General features: G+C 41.7%; 1 protein-coding gene across 2 annotated transcripts; it reads right to left on the bottom strand.

Annotated features, from left to right (window-relative positions):
- Window positions 1-1,515: 1,515 nt before the first annotated feature.
- LOC146697669 (GTPase IMAP family member 8-like) lies at window positions 1,516-11,813 on the bottom strand. 2 transcript variants are annotated; one of them, XM_085476490.1, is made up of 5 exons: window positions 11,737-11,796; window positions 11,616-11,653; window positions 10,169-10,220; window positions 5,191-6,345; window positions 1,516-5,105 (listed from the first exon to the last, which is right to left on the bottom strand). In XM_085476490.1, exons 3-5 carry the CDS (start codon window positions 10,185-10,187, stop codon window positions 3,544-3,546), a joined length of 2,736 nt encoding a protein of 911 aa, XP_085332616.1. In that variant the 5' UTR covers window positions 10,188-10,220; window positions 11,616-11,653; window positions 11,737-11,796; the 3' UTR covers window positions 1,516-3,543. The 2 variants fall into 2 exon arrangements, with proteins under 2 accessions (XP_085332616.1, XP_085332615.1); XM_085476489.1 differs by lacking the exon at window positions 11,616-11,653 and having other exon boundaries at window positions 11,737-11,813.
- Between the last annotated feature and the right edge of the window lie 5,243 nt (window positions 11,814-17,056).

Genomic DNA, 17,056 nt, shown 5'->3' with positions numbered 1-17,056 from the left:
TCGTAACATTAAACAGGTTTATAAGTTTTAACTGTTTTATTCTAAAGTAAGGTTTTTTATTGTACATCAGAGGACTTTAACAGCTGTAAATGTGTAATTATGTTACAATAGGTTTGAGTATAAAACAGCTGACACGTCAAACACAACCTGCACATCCATCAAATCATGTGACTGTGGACGCTGCATAATACCAACAACACTGATTCATTTCATTAGTCTTACAATTAGTACTGAAAACCTTTAATTTCTTGTATCTGTACTATCCCCACTAAATTATTCCAGAAGTATTACAACAACCATATTTTTTTTAAATAGTTTTTAAAATATTTTAAAATATCAGAAAATATTTAATATTTTTAAAGTACTAGAAATTGAAAAAAAGCTTCCTGTCAGGTTGACGTGTTTAAACGTGTCCGTGAATGACGTTAAAGCCGCAGCTCTGTGTCGACTCACCTCGTGCTTCGGTTTATCTCAAACATGCTTTTTAATCTGCAGCTTAACCAGCTGATGCCACCAAATGACCACCAGGGGGCAGGGCTCGACCTGAGTCGTCGCCTCCATCCCGATTGGTCCGTTCAGCCTCATCGTCTCCTCTGAGCACACAGCTTTGACCCCACACAGATGTGTACTTCATTTACATTTGAGAACAGGAAGCAGTCGTGTACGATCAGAAACAGAATCGTTTTACTTCCAAGGATTCACATTAAAGTTGTTTTGGTCAATAAATGTTTTTAGATCTGAGTAAAATGATTGTATTTCTCTTTTGAGCTCCACAAAACTTCTTCTCAGAAGATGATGTTTTTTAAGCACAACGAGCCAACGAACGCAGGAGGCAGAAAAGGTTGTCGATGAGGTGAATCAGCCGCTGCAGAGGTGAAGCCGGCTCAATTTTGAAATGTCGAGTTTCTCAGTTTCAGACAGCAGCTGGAGGCTGCAGCTGGCACCTGGACTCGTCTGCTACGCAGTCCTGCTGAAAACGAAGGCTGTCAATGAAAAAGCTTTTCCGCACATATCTGCCGACTGTCTACGTTATCTCTGAGCTCCTAGACGCACACTGGCGTTTATTATTTTACAAGCTGTCGTTTTTGTCTCTTTACGTCAGAGGCCACCACCAGGGTGATGGAGAAACGACACGAGTAGACGGTCCAGGCGTGTCAAGGTTTGCGCTCATATTTTTCTTACGATGGTGCATTTTCCAGTTTAAACCGTTTAGAGAATAAATGAACAAAATATTTATTTATGAGAAAATTGAGCTCCGTTTTTATTGACATATTTACACACAGCGCGGCCACATGTTTGTACTTTCACCTTCTAAATGTCTGCCCTGCTTCAAGTCCCTGCATGTTATCTACACGTAGTGTTCAGACGTGTTCGAGCACATCAGCTCAGCCATCTGCTCCACAGGTCCGAGTGCTGCTACGACTCAAAGCTTCATTCTGTGATATCTCAGGTGTTTACAGAGACACAGGTAAGTTTGTTAGTATCTGAATAACGACACTGTGTTGATGACTGCTCGTCACTGCAGAGGATCTTAAACCAAAGTTTTTATTCATGTTTAAAAAAACAAAGCCGAGCATTTTCAGAGTGTCAAAAGTAATTGGACAGTTGACTGACTGGCAGTTTAGTCATGTTTATGACAACAGAAGCAGATACACTCAGACAACAGACCAAAGGTGTGACAAACACACGAAGCCAAGGTTCGATAGTACCGGACTGACGGGAGGAGAGAAACAGCCAATGATCTGAAGGAAACCATGTCATGTGACCAACATGGTGGAGCCAGTGTTACAGTGCAGATGGATAATGACCCAAAAAACTTCCACGTAGATCGTTCACCTGATGAAACTGGTTCAGCTGTTTTAATCTGACTGTTGTCCTGATGAATGTTTCTGATCATCAGACTCTTCCTGCGTTGGTGCTACTGCAGCTGCAAACAGCAGCAGGCCAGAACAGGCCCTGCGATCTTTGTGCGTGCAGAGTCGGTCGCCTCGGACAAACAGATCGTCTTCACACTCTCAGCTTCTCACGAGATCACAAATGCATGCTGCGTTCAAGTGACAGTGGACGAATGATTATTAATGTTTATTTTAATGAGAAAATGAACAGGCAGAGGAGGAACAACAGTCAGATGACAGCCAGATATCAGACATTAGCCTGCACTGATGCAGATGTTTGAAGGAGAGTGATCGACATACACGATCTGTGTAACATGATTCTGTATCAGTGATTTGGTGGCTCAGTGATGGTCTGGGAGGCAAATCCATGGAGGGAAGTACAGACAGATCTCTACAGGCTAGATACCACCACCCTGACTGCCATTAGGTACGGAGATGAAATCCTCCACTAACTGCAGACTCTACGTTGGTGCGCTGCCCGGCCTCATGTGGACAGAGTTTGCAGGCACTTCCTGGAGGATAAATGAATATCACTGACTGGCCCCAAAGCTCACCTGACCTAAATCCAACAGAGCACCTCATTATGTTTCTGTCCACCTGACACCATCAGGTTGGACCTCAGACTGTCCAGGAACTCAGTGATGCCTTGTCCAGACCTGGGAGGACACCACAGGTCGTCTCATTAGAAGCAGGCCCTGGTGTCATCGGGCACACACACCATCACGTGGGGGCCAAACAAACGACAGAGAACCGTTTTGAGTTGGTCACATGACATTTCAGTGAAATAAACGAGCCACTTTTTTTCTCTTTGTGTCGTGAATTCAGCTCCTTGTATCTGATCTGACGTGTTTGTAAAGTGAACAGTCAAAGGAGCTTGCAAAGAAAAGCGTCTGGACTTCTTTAAGTTGCTTTAAGACGTTTCACCTCTCATCCGAGAAGCTTCTTCAGTTCTAAGGTCAAATGGTGGAGAGTCCCAGATATAAACCTAGTGGGAGTTTCCCCCCACAGAGGGACAAAAGGACCCCTGATGATCCTCTAATCGCCTGAGCCAAGGTGTGAAACTGGGTGTGGGTCCCAATCAGCCAGAGTTTCGGGTGAGTTCATTGAAGTGGAAAGAGATGTTAATATTTTTCGAAAGTAGAGTCCAAAGGCAGCATATACAGGAAGAACAAAGTAGGACCAAGAACAGGCCCCTGGGGCACACCACAGTAGATATGGGCAGAAGAGGAAAAGTATTGTCCCATAGCAACGGAGAAAGTCCTCTCTGAGAGATCTGATTTAAACTAAGATAGGACTATGCCTTTGAGACCAACAGCATGTTCTAGCCTCGATAATAAAATGTGGTGATCAACCGTATCGAAAGCAGAGGTCAAATCAAGTCGACTAAAAACCACAGAGCAGCCTGAGTGGACGGTTAAAAGTAAATCAATGTTAGAACTCAGGAACACAGAAGTGCATGTAACAACAGCTCATTACTATACATGAGATGAATTAGTTTTACCAGTCAGAAGCATATTTAATGTTGGTGTAATGACCTGTAGTTTAATGATGACATTGCTGAGACTGATGATCACTAATCAGTTTCTGTGCTACTTTAAAGATTCTCTTATCTAAATGACAGAAAGAGAAGAACATCTGACGTTTCATTTCATAAAATGCTGCAGGCTGATGAGCTGCTGAGCTCTTCTCCCAAAATGTTTTTCATCAACTCATTTAGTTGATCTTTTTGTTTTTCCTGGAGGTCTTCTATGTCCTCCTCATTAGTTTGATTCTTCATTTGTCTTTCATGTTTATGCATTAAATTCTTGATCTTGTTCAAGTTTTCAGTCTTTTTGGTCACACGTCTCACTAAGTCGTACATTTCCTTCTTATGTTCTTCCCTCTGTTTTGCTAAATCATCCATGTGTTTCTTCTGGGCTTGGTTGAACTCTTCAGCTTTCTTTCTGGCTTCCTCTTCATGTTTCTTCTTTAGATCATCCAGAGTTTTCTTATGAATTTCCTCCAATCCTTTTATTTCCTCTTCTCTTCTTCTTTGATCCTCTTCTTTATTGATTTTTTCACATTCCAGCTTTTCGTTATAATCGTCCTGTAGTTTTTCCATTTTTTCTTTCTCTTCCTCTCGTCTTTTGTCTTCGTCTTGTCGTTGTTTGTCCCACCATTCCTTCTGTTCTTTCTCCCACTCCTCTTGTTTTCTTCTCATCTCTTCTCTGGCTTCTTCCAGTTTTCTGTCCACATTTTCTTTTGCCTCTTTTTCTGACTGAATTTGTTTGTCCAGCTTTTCAAGTTCTGTTTCAAACTCTTGTCGACGTCTTTCTTCTTCAGCTTCCTTTTCCCTTTTCTCATTTTCCCTGATTTCCTGTTCCTGCTTTCTCTTCTCTTCTTCTTCTCTAATTTTATTTCTCATTTTTTCGAGTTCTTTTTCTCTCTGTATTCTCTCCTTTTCTCTTTCTTCATCAATTCTTTTCTTCATGGCCTCCATATCTTCTTTATATTTTCTTTCCATTTCTTCCTTTTCTTTCTGCATCTCTTCTTCCTTCTCCTTTAAAATCTTCTGCATCTCCTTCCTTATCGCAGTTTCAGCCTCTTGCAGCATCTTGTTGGTAAAGCAGCGCCTTCCATTGTTCTTCATCGTGGTGTCAATCTTTGCTATCAGCTCACTGACTTGTTTTTTATTTTGTTTGTCATTGTTATTGAACACATGGTATCTTCCTCCACAGTCAGAGATCAGCTTCTTAAAGGAAGGATCACAGTTGTTTTTGATGTAGTCCTCTGAGGACAATCTGCTACGCTCCAGTTCATCACCTCTGGTTAAAAGAACGATGGTGAACTTTTCAGAATTCTTCCCAAAGAATTGCTTGATGAGTTTCAGTGTCTCCTTCTCCTCTGCTGTGAATCTGCCGATATGAATCACCAACAGGAAGACATGCGGTCCTGGAGCCAGGAGACTGACACATTTCACCAGCTCTTCTAGAACCTCCTCATTGGACAAACTTGTGTCAAACAGACCAGGAGTGTCGACCACAAGAACGGGACGACCGTCCACCTCACCGTGTACTTTCCTACAACATTGGGTGACTGATATTTGACTTGATTCAGCTTTAAACTCATCTCTTCCTAAAATGGTGTTTCCTGTAGAGCTCTTTCCACAGCCGGTCTTCCCAATCAGCACAATCCTGAGACAGTCTGAGTCCTGTTCTCCAACTTCACCACCTAAAACATGAAAACAGTTGCATTTAACTTAGAGTTAGATCAGGACTCAGTGGGTCATTGGAAATAGAAAATCTAAATTACTTACCAGTGACAAGTTTTAAGACTTTCTCCATTTGTGCGTGTAAAAATGTTGCAGTTGTATAACAGCACAGTTGTCCTGTAGGCTGACTAATTTTGTCCACAATCTCAAACATCTCTGGGATCTGCTGTTTTTTCTTGATGTTGAGAACAACTGATCTTCCTCCACAGCTCTCACAGAGCTCCTGGATGTCCTTGTCTTCCTTTAGAAAGCTTAAAACAGCTGGATCTGTCGGATCTGACTTGACAGTGAACAGAATCATGGTGAAGTCATTGACTCGAGAGCCGAATGCATCCTGGATGGTCTCTAACTCTCCCTTGTCTTCATTAGTGATGGCAGCTGCAGGTAGGACCAGGATGAAGGCATGGACACCCTCAGGATCACAGAGGGAGATACACCTGAGTGATTCCTCCATCACTGCCTCCTGAGGTTTTCCATACAAGGCAGGCAGCTCCACCAGGGAAACCCAACGTCCACACACCTCTCCCTGATGTTTAACACACTCTGATGAGTTGGAGGCTGAATGAAGCTCAGTCTGACCTAAAATGGCCTTGGTTGCTGACGTCTTCCCTGCTGCTCTCCTCCCAAACAGAACCAGGTTCAGACTGGACTTCAGATTGGGTTTAGCTTCTTCTTTTAACATTAGATATTTTCCCCAGTTTTTACTCACTATCTCATTCATTTCTTCCATCAACTCTGAGGAATCTGAGAAGGACTCTTTCCTGTCAAAGTTAACAAAGTGCTGCCTTTGTTTGGATTCTTCAATGAGTTTATCCACTGAGTTATTCCCTTCCTCGTTATGCGTTCGGATGACGATGGAGTGATTAAAAGCATCTTGACCAAACAAGCTCAGGACCAAATTCAGAGTTTCTCTGTTCTCCTCAGTGAAATCAGAAGGTTTGACTAACAGCAGCAGAACGTTTGGTCCAGGAGGACAGAGACTCACACAGCTCTTCATCACTTTAAACAGCTCATTCACAGGCAGACTGAAGATGTTGGGTGTTTTTACAACTGTGGGAGGTTTCCTGTTCCTCTCTCCAGAGGCAGCACCAGATTGCTTTCCTCCAAAACCTTTAGACTCTTTTTTCCCAACGAGGAGCTTTTCCAGCGCTGATTTCTTGTCATTACTTTTTCCAAACAGCATTATCCTGAGTTCACGTGCTGCAATTAGAAAAAAGTTATTTTACATCAAAAATTATGAAACACATATTTACGTCACATTCCATTACATAGTTTGCAATTGTTAATCATATCACTTGAGAAATAATCACTTACAACTTTGTCTTAAAACAGGTTGCTTAGTGATAGCGCTGGCAGTTTCACTTTCAAATATGGTTTCTTGATGACGGGCCGGGCTAAGTTTGAACAGCCATGTCAGCCCTCTATTAAGGAGGATAGGCTTCTGGGCAGGTTTTAAAGGCACTGGCCTGATATTGTTGGACAGAGATGGCAAAGGTGCAAACTTTCTTTACTTAAGTAGAAGAAATGAAGCAACTTCTTTACTCAAGTAAAAGTCCAAAAGTACAGGCTCTGAAATGTACTCAGTGTAAGAAAGTAAAAAGTAACTTGTTGAAGAACATTTCTATGAACAATTTTCATACAAAGGTAACTGAACCTTGTGCTATACTAATATAACAATGAAATAATGTTAGTGCATAAATCTAAATTCTAATGAATGTACTCAGTTTGAATCTGTTATCTCGGACACCTGCATTGAATGATAGCTTTAAAACAATAACTATTTTCTGTTGCCTGTTGTAAATGGTAACAGTGAAATGAGTACAGTCAAGGGTTATATTGGCGGGTGGGAAACCCTAAGAGGGAAAAATATCACAACTCACAAAAATCTTTAATATGAGCTTCAGTAGATTTTCTTGACTGATGTCCATCCTCTACACTGATACTAAACTGTTTATACTGTCTTTACACTAGACAGTATAGAGTTGGGATAAAGTTGGAATTTAGTTAATGAATCATCAGCTTAAACGCAAATTATGAGCACTGGACCAGCTCTTTACCCTCTAGAGGACACTTCAAGGTGCATGGGAGTTTGCAAAACCAGTCTAGATGTGTTTTGTGAACATGGAGTATGGGGAGTCTGCTCCACAGTTCTGGAGCTGCTACAGCAAAAGCACGATCTCCTCTAAGTTTACGTCCAGTCCTGGGTACATTCAGGCGCAGCTGATCAGCTGACCTGACAGAGTGGATAGGTGTGTAAAGCTGTAGCAGCCCAGAGAGATAAGATCGTGCTAGGCCACGGAGAGCTTTAAAAGGAAATAAAACAATTTTAAAATGAATCCTAAAATGAATGGGCAGCCAGTGAAGTGAAGCTAAAACAGGGGAAATGTGCTGAAACGTTCAAGTGCCAGTTAAAAGATGAGCTGCAGCATTTTGCACCCTCTGTAGATGGGTAATATATGATGCGCTGACCCCAATATAAAGTGCATTACAGTAATCCAACTTAGCGCTAACAAAGGCGTGGATCACTGTCTCAAAGTGCTGCTGTGAAAGAATTGGCTTTATTTTAGTTAGCTGAGTTAATCTATCTGTCAAGCTTCAGATCACAGTCCACTTTCACCCCCAGGTTTGTGACAGCTCGTTTAACATATTGGGCCAAGGTATTTAAATACACATTGGGGTCTCAGTGGAGCTACCAAAAAACATCACCTCTGTCTTTTTATCATTGAATTTTAAAAAGTTAACAGACATCCAAGCCTTAATGTCATCGAGACACTGAAGTAATGGCTGTGTGGAGTATGTGCCTTTTTCCTTTAGAGGGACATAGATCTGACAGTCATCAGCATAAAAGGGAAAAGGATGGCCGCTGTGTTTGCTTCGGGCTACTCCTCACCCCCTACCCAACCCTGCGGCTTGTCACGTGCTCCATAATGTTGTGCTGTGGACATTTATGTGTAATGTCTGTGTTGTGTGTGTATAGTGGGGCAACCTGCATGTGGCGAATAAAGCCTTGATTGATTGATTGATTGATTGAAATGCAATGCCGTGTTTTCTCAGTATAGAACCAAGAGGAAGCAGTATAAAGATAAGAGGAGGGGGCCTAGAACTGAGCCCTGTGGGACACCACACAAGAGAGGAGCGGAGGACGACACATGGTCACAGAGACTGACACAGAAAGTTCGCCCCGCCAAGTAGGACCTGAACCACTCCAGTGCTGTGCCCCTAATGCCCACCCAAAACCTTTAAAAGTGCTGATTCAGAGCTATGAAAGGATTTAAAACCAGATTGGAAAACCTCTAAAACATTTTGCTTTTCCAGGAAGGTCATTAATTGGCTGTGAACCATCTTTTCAAGAATTTTGGAAAGAAAATGTAATTTGGAGATAGGCCTGTAATTTACAAGAACTGTAGGATCAAGAGCAGGGTTTTTAATCAGGGGTTTGACTACTGCATGTTGAATATCTTTAGGGACTACACCTGACATCAAACTGGTTTACCAGCTCAAGAACCAAAGGCCCAACTGTAGGTAGCATCTCTTTTAAGAGTCGAGGAGGGACGGCATCATTTGCCCTGCAGGCTTAAAACAACCAACAGTCTTCTTTAAAGTGACTGAGAGGTCACGAGCACAAGGAGACATGTGAGCCCTGGTGGAGGAGACCTCAATAAAAAGGGGAAAAAAATTTCACAGGCTGCAGACGAGGGCTCGATACATTCAGTATGTGGTGCACCAAGAACAGAGTTAATGGTTTTAAATAAAACAAGCAGGTTGTGACAGTTTGACAGAATAATGTCAGATAAGTGTTTTCTGACAGCTCGGGTTGTGCTGTTCAGCCAGGACTTAGATTTAGTTTTAGGCAGTCTGGTTTTTAATGGAGCCACAGTGTCCAAAGCAGTCCGACAAGTGGAATAAAACCATGAGCTCAGGTTCTCAGTCTGTGTGCATGAACACTCCGGGATTTTAAAGTTTTAGTTTTAACTAAACTGTTGAAAACTGCTCAGCAGTGGAGGAGTTAAACATGCGACAGTGCTGAGCAGCAGTGCGATGTTTGACCCAACATCCGCGGGGAATTAAAACAGCAGCAATATTTAACATATTGTATTCTTAAATAGTCTAGTCAGTTTCTGTTACTGTACTGAAGCAACTGTAACCCACATAATTTCCTTAGGGATTAATAAAGTATGCTGATTCTGCTGATTCTGCTTAAGAAAGAAAGAAAGAGTACTTTATTGATCCCCGTGGGGAAATTCCTCTCTGCATTTAACCCATTCACTCAGTGGGCAGCCATTGGGCGCCCGGGGAGCAGTGTGTAGGGATTGTACCTTGCTCAGGGGTACCTCAGGGTAGCTGTTCAGGGGAATCGAATCCCCGAACTTCCGATCATGGAATCATGGACCACTCTACCTACTGAGCTAATATATTTTTTAATATAGTTTGTGTGTTTCTGTACTGTGTCCTGTTTTGTTTGTATGTGTGGGGCTTTTTTTTGCTGCTGTTAGAACCAAATTCTGCCCTGTGGGACCATTAAAGGATTATTCTATTCTATTTTATTCTATTCTATTCTATTGCCAATCTCCTTTATGAAACTAGCCTCTGATGGGATCCAGATATTTGGGACACATTTCAATTCTTGCAACCTGATTCCAACTGTGTGATTTTTGGGCCTAGGCATCGTGGTCAAACTGTTGATACTGATGCTTAGTGAAGGTCAACAATCCTGATTTCCAAGCATTAAACCTTTGGTAAGTACAGATAGTGTTACACTGGATTATCTTGTAAGTTGTTATTGTTGGCAGAACTGTGAGCATGTTGGATATGTTTATCAGCCAACGTTGCTCCTAAAACCAGCAGCACAGTGTGATCATGGCAGTTGGATCCTGCTCCACCCTGCTGCTGCTGCACCTGTTTGTTGCTTACTTTCACTTCCAATACCTGAACAGATGTTACAGTTACTCTCTAAATCTATTCTCTGTGGACGGTGTGAGTGCAAAATCCTCACTGCTGATCAATAACATGTGAGTGGACTCACCAGCTGTTTTGGTTGCCATGATGTCGATTTTCTGAAAAGACCTGGGGATGAACTGGAAGGAAAAAAAAAAGTATTTTAGGTTCTTTGAGTCACACCACATGTGATGGTAGGTGGACAAAGGGCTGTAAGCATGAATGGTTCGAATGGAACGGCAGAAAAAAAGAGTGTAACACAAGTTACATTTAGACATGGTAAATAGTATTTGTATAGCGCTTTACTTAGTCCCCGAGGACCCCAAAGTGCTTTATGCTACATTCAGTCATTCACACACAGATGATGGCAGCTACATTGTAGCCACAGCTGCCCTGGGGCCACTGGCGTCACCGGGTCCTCTGACCACCACCAGTAGGCAACGGGTGAAGCGTCTTGCCCAAGGACACAACGACCGAGACTGTCTGTTCGAGCCCCGGCTTGAACCGACAACCTTCCGATTACAAGACGAACTGCCAACTCTTGAGCCACGGTCGCCCACATCATGAGTAACGGCTGAAAGAGGGATCATATCTTTCACCATTAATAAGTGAAATTGAAGTCTTTTTAAAGGCCAAGACTGACTGATCAACCAGATTGAAGAATCAGGGGACCTCAGTCTGAACACATGTAGAAGTGTTTTATACACATGGATGATTTATTTCACGTTCTCAACCTCAGAGATCATTTATGCTTTCAGGAGGCCTACTGTGCACAAGAAGATATTACTTGAATGAGTTTTAATTAAAGAATATTATGATGGATCCATTTGATCCACTCATGTGTGCTGCATTCAAGTGCATAATTGGACTAAGATTATTCCAAACAGTCGGACAGAAACGACCAACTATAGACCACATCACCTGGATCATAATCACATTCACATCTTACTACAAGGATTAATTTAGCAAACGCTTCTGAGAACGATGATTAGATGAGATCACGAGAGTCTAAAAACTCCAGTAAGTGAAACACAATCTGAGTGTGGGCGGTACATCTGCAACAAAGAGAATACCAGGACCTGTTCCAGCCCGCTGGGTACAGGTGAGCAGCTGCAAAAAAGGTGTGTGTGTGTGTGTGTGTGTGTGTGTGTGTGTGTGTGTGTGTGTGTGTGAGGGGGGAGTTGTAGCAGTTTCAGTAGAGAGATTAAAAGTTTCATATAGATAAAATATTAAAATATTCCTCTTCACTCAACTGTCTCACCCTCCAGTTTATATGCAACCTTTCTGTCTACTCAGAGGAAATCATTGATGTCATCATAGGTTATATAACAAATAACCTAAGTTTCATGTTTCTGCTCATTCTGTGCAGTAATTTGATAAAAGCACAAAACAAATATTAGGAATTATAGTTCTGCATCATATCACACAGGTTCACTCTCTGCAGCCATAAAGATGTAAATGAGGAAAAATCAAAAGTATATTAAAGGCAGTAACGATCAAAGTGAAACTATCATTAACAAAGAATCACGACGCACCTCACAGCACAAACACAGCTAACAAAGGTGCAGCAGACCTGCAGAGAATCCAAAGCATGAGAAAACATTTAGTGATGAGTTTCACTGTTCAGAAAAAACAGCAGATAAATTTGTGCTTTACCTGTTTGTCGTCCTCCCAGTTCACAGGTGAGACATGGCGCCTGCTTCTTTGTTTGGTTTCACCTCTGACGACGGGATGAAGGCGGGCTTAACGCTGCCCACCCAATCAGAAGTTAGAAACACTGCTCATGTTTTCTCTGAGCCTTCTTTTCTTCACTTTTGATTGGGTGGGAACAACCACCCACCCATACTCTGTGTGCTGGTGTTTGGGTGGGGTGAGTCTACTCGACACAAATTTATGCTTTATATTTGTATATTTGTACAGATTTGTGTCGACGTTCAGAGGCTGGATCCATGCAGAACAGATGACAAAACATCTGCATCGGTGCGCCTTCATGTTTGTCGTCTGGTTGCACCGATGTTCTGTACGACATCCTGATGTGTTGTTGGTCTGATGTTCGTTGTTTAAAGTTTAAAAGAATACATTTGCCCTCTGTCACTTTAATGCAGCGTGCATTGTGGTTGTGTGAGAAGCCGAGAGCATGAAAGTTAATAACTCCACAGACTACAGCTAATCTGTCAGAAAGCAAAGGAATGCAGGGCCTGTTCCAGCCTGCTGTGTTAGGAACGACGGTTACAAATAAAAGTGTGAGACAAAGATCGTCACAACAAAAATGTGAGTGTGCGTGCCTGTTACAGTTGCTCCTGCTTTTTCTCTTCAGCTTAACTTTTTCTCAAGATGACTCTCAATCTTGATGAACAAATTGGAGTCTATTAGACACCACAAGTGTGATTTGTAAATACTGAACATAATTTTTGAACAGCAGGGTGACTGACTGAACACTAGAGCGTAGGTGAAGAATCAGATTTCATGGTTATTGCTTTGGAATCAGGGTTATGACGTATCATGTGTATCAGTGGGGGCTGTTAGTTTTGGTTCAAAGACTTTACTGTCATTACTCAACACGTTCTCACTCCCAAAATGTAACAATTTATACTAGGTGACAAATCTTCAGTATGTTACCCACCACGTCTGCTTTTTTCTGTTTCTGTTTCTTATATTTTGGTGGTTTTCTAGATTATGATTTATGTTCTGATTCTTGACTTGTGCTGGTTTGATTTTGTATTATGGGTTATATTTTCTGTCAAATCTGTCTTTGTAAATTGTTTCCTGTTTTATTTTGATAGTTCCAGTCCTATGTCAGTGTATTCAGTTTTACTTAGCCGTCTCGTTAGCCCTAATTTCTCCGAGCTGTGTCTCCCTCCTGTTTTCCATTCCGTGATTACTCAACTGTGTATTTAAGCCCTGTGTTTGCCTTTGTAGTGTTGTGTCCTCTGCATGCTGTTTGTTTGGCATGGGCTAGTGGGCCTGTCTTCCAGCGTCGCTGTTTGGTGTTGAGTTTTGTTTTTGTGAGTTTATCTATGAGAAGTGTTTTTCCAGCAATAAAAGCTGCGCCTTAAGTTTAACCCTCCTGGTTTTGAGTCTTGCTCTTGGGTCCACCTTTGTGGCCTGCCACACAGCCCATCATGACAACATCCCTATATTACGAGTTTGGAAAAATGAGGCGCTGTCAGTTTGTGTTCGCTGTCTCTGCGGTACAGTATCACTTCCTGTTCCTGTTCCAAGTGGTGTTTCTGAGTAGCTTATCTGCTTAGCAATTTAATTGAAAACTGTTAAATACATTCTTTTTTTTCATAGTATAATCTTCACGTGCTTCATCCAAAACACACTTTCTGTGTACTCACTACCGAACTTATAGCCAAAGTATTCACTCACTGTGTTTTTACTGTTTCACTAGCTTAGCTTAGCTCGTAGCCGACTTGTTAGCACCATGGCTACTTCACCTGTCCCTCCTGCACTTTCTTGCTCATTGTGTCAGATGTTTAGTTACTCCTCGGCCTCCTTTAGCAGTAATGATACCTGTAACAATTGTACCATATTTGCAGCTCTGGAGGCCAGGATTACTGAATTGGAGACTCGGCTTCGCACCCTTCATTCACCCGTAGCTAGCCAGGCCCCTGTAGCTGGTGCAGCCGAAGATAGCGTAGGCCCCGCTAGCTGTTCCCCGGCAGACCCCAAGTAGCTGGGGAAAGAGGGCAGCTGGGTGAGGTTGAGGAGGAAGCATAGTCTTAAACAGAAGCCCCGGGTACACCACCAACCCGTTCATGTGTCTAACCGGTGATTCTGTTCTCAGACATGTGAAGCTAGAGACACCGGCAACCATAGTCAATTGTCTTCCTGGGGCCAGAGCAGGTGACATTGAGGGAAATTTAAAACTACTGGCTAAGGGTAAACGTAAATTCAGTAAATCATAATTCACATCAGCAGTAATGACACCCGGTTACGCCAATCGGAGGTCACTAAAATCAATATTGAATTGTTGTGTAACTTTGCCAAAACAATGTCGGACTCTGTAGTTTTCTCTGGTCCCCTCCCCAATCAGACCAGGAGTGACATGTTTAGCCGCATGGTCTCCTTAAATTGCTGGCTGTCTGAGTGGTGTCCCAGAAACGATGTGGGCTTCATAGATAATTGGCAAACCTTCTGGAGGAAACATACTTAGAAAACAGGAAATACTTTTTATCAATAGGTAACTTCACATCTGAGCAGACAAGTATCACATGTGGAGTTCCCCAAGGTTCTATCTTGGGACCTCTTCTGTTTAACATTTACATGCTCCCACTGGCACAGATTATAAACAACAACAAAATAAACGATCACAGCTATGCAGATGACACACAAATATATATCACAATGTCACCCGGAGATGAGGCCCTGTACAGGCTCTTGGTAAATGCATTGAGGAAATTAATGACTGGTTGTGCCACAATTTTCTCCAGCTAAACAGAAACAAAACTGAAGTAATAGTCTTTGGTGCCAAAGAAAAACTGATTACTGTAACAGCATCTTTACAGGTCTACCCAAAAAATCAGTCAGACAACTACAGCTCATTCAGAACTCTGCTGCTCGAGTCCTCACTAAGACCAAAAAAGTGGACCACATCAGTCCAGCTCTGAGGTCTTTACACTGGCTGCCTGTCCATCAGAGGATGGACTCTAACGTTCTGATGCTGGTTTATAAAGCTCTGAATGGTTTAGGACCAAAATACATCAGTGACCTCCTGACCCAGTATGAACCTTCCAGATCCCTCAGGTCATCTGGATCTGGTCTTTTATCAGTTCCCAGAGTCAGAACCAGACACGGAGAAGCTGCATTCAGCTTTTATGCTCCTTATATCTGGAACAAACTCCCAGAAAGCCTCAGATCAGCTGAAACACTCAGTTTATTTAAGTCCGTTTTGAAGACTCACCTGTTCTCAGCTGCATTCGAGGAAAACACGAAATCCACACTTTTAAGCTTAAATTTTAAAACTTACATTTTAATTACTGATTTTATCTATTGTTCTGATTTTATCTACTGTTTTTTTAAAATAAATTTTAAATCATGCTTTCTATTTGTTTTTGTTTTTAATGTCTCTGTAAAGCACCTTGTTGTTAAATTGTGCTATATAAATAAACTTGCCTTGCTTCTTGTTAGGAGAGACGGCATCCATCCCACTTTGGATGGAGCAGCTCTCATTTCGAGAAATATGGACAAATTTATTAAACCCCCCCAAAATATGACTATCCAGAGTTGGGACCAGGAAGCAGAGTTACAGTCTTACACGCCTCTCTGCAGCTTCTCTCCTCCTGCTACCCCCCCAAAAACCCATCTCCACAGAGACTGTGTCAGCTTCCAAAAAGACAAAAAACAAACTAAAAACCAGCAACAAACAACTTAAACATAAACAATCACAAAGAAGGAACAATACAGTATCCACATCTGAACTAAAGAGTAAAACAGTGAAATGTGGATTATTAAATATTAGGTCTCTCTCCTCCAAGTCTCTGTTAGTACATGACTTAATAATTGATCAACAAATCGATTTACTCTGCCTTACAGAAACCTGGTTGCAGCAGGATGATTATGTTAGTTTAAATGAATCAACACCCCCGAGTCATTCTAACTAGAGATGGCACGATACCACTTTTTTATGACCGATACCGATACCGATATCATGAATTTGGATATCTGCCGATACCGATATGAATCCGATATAGTGTGTTTTTTAATCAATAAAACTGTTTTTTAATATCTTGCTGCATTTTGTATAAGTTCATAGTCAAGTTTAAATAAACAACAGCACTAAAGCTATTCTGTTATACCTGTGTGTAAAAAGTACACTGCGCCCAAAATATTTCATAGTTCAGCAACACTGATCAATCTAATAAACTTAAACCTGCTCCATCCTCCCTATTCTGGTATTTTAAAGAGTACTTAGCAGAAATATTAAGCAACCTAACTAATAGGGTTGCAAACTACCAGCAAAAAAAAATAAAAAATAGGGAACCACCCTCCACCCTCCACTTTGTGATGCTTAATCGATGTAATCAACTTTAATTTGATGCAGTGTGAAAAAAAAATGCACAGAAATAAATAATTTTTTCAAGAATAATTAAATAGATTCAACATCTTTCTTCAGCAAAATTGCAGACTGCACAGATGGTACCTTCCCAAAGGAAAATGTACTATAGCTTACTAGGGTATATATATTACCGTAGACTTAATAGTTACTATATACAGTAATGGACTTCTATTCATTTTACATCAAATTAAAACTTTGTGTGTCAGATAATTATTTATTAAAAGCTCGACATTTTAAATGAGAATAAGAAAGAAAAGTATGTCTTTGTGCCCCCTTTTCCCTGTTCATGCCTTATCGGCCCCCTTGGCTAAACTTTGCTAGATCCGCCCCTGCACAGTTACCAGCCGTCAGCTACGTAGAAAAAGATCCTGGTGTAGAAAGTAATATTAAATAAATTCTAACAACAGCTGATCAAGCTTAAACGTGCTGCTGTTGTTCAGCCGCTGGTTTCCTCTTTCTGGTGCAAAGTGGGCCAAAAACAAACAAGAGACACGGACTCGCGACAGAAAAGCCGATCAGCTGATCATTAAGCAGTTTCATGAAGTAGCGGCAGGAGAGAGAGAGAGAGAGAGAGAGAGAGGCACTTGCTCCATATATCAGTTGTTAAGCTTAACGTGGGAATGCTTTACAAACATTCAGAGAGGAACTTACACACTTGCTTTACTTCTCTCTGGGAAAACTTCCTCGGAGATGAAATGCTGGTTTGGTAGCGAGACTACAAATACACACAGCCACGTGATGCATACTGCTCCGACGTGCTACGGTTATGAGACGAGTTACGCCATGTCGCAAGTTTTGTGAGGTGCTTTTTTGATATTTAATGGATCGGATTACATTTTTTATTTCTCGCCGATATCCGATCCAGTAATTTAGGTCAGTATCGGACCGATACCGATACGTAATATCGGATCGGTC

The sequence above is a fragment of the Copadichromis virginalis genome, linkage group LG12 (assembly GCF_057382275.1).
Source record: "Copadichromis virginalis isolate Kocher_CV1m ecotype Utaka linkage group LG12, C_Virginalis_male_GT1.1, whole genome shotgun sequence".
Lineage (NCBI taxonomy): Eukaryota > Metazoa > Chordata > Actinopteri > Cichliformes > Cichlidae > Copadichromis > Copadichromis virginalis.
The sequence above is the reverse complement of the archived record's forward strand: the minus strand, read 5'-3'. Positions and strand labels throughout refer to the sequence as shown.

Coding starts and splice junctions, on each gene's coding strand:
- LOC146697669 (XM_085476489.1), bottom strand. Junction 5,106..5,190: donor AGTCTTAAAACTTGTCACTG/GTAAGTAATTTA, acceptor TTCATGTTTTAG/GTGGTGAAGTTGGAGAACAG.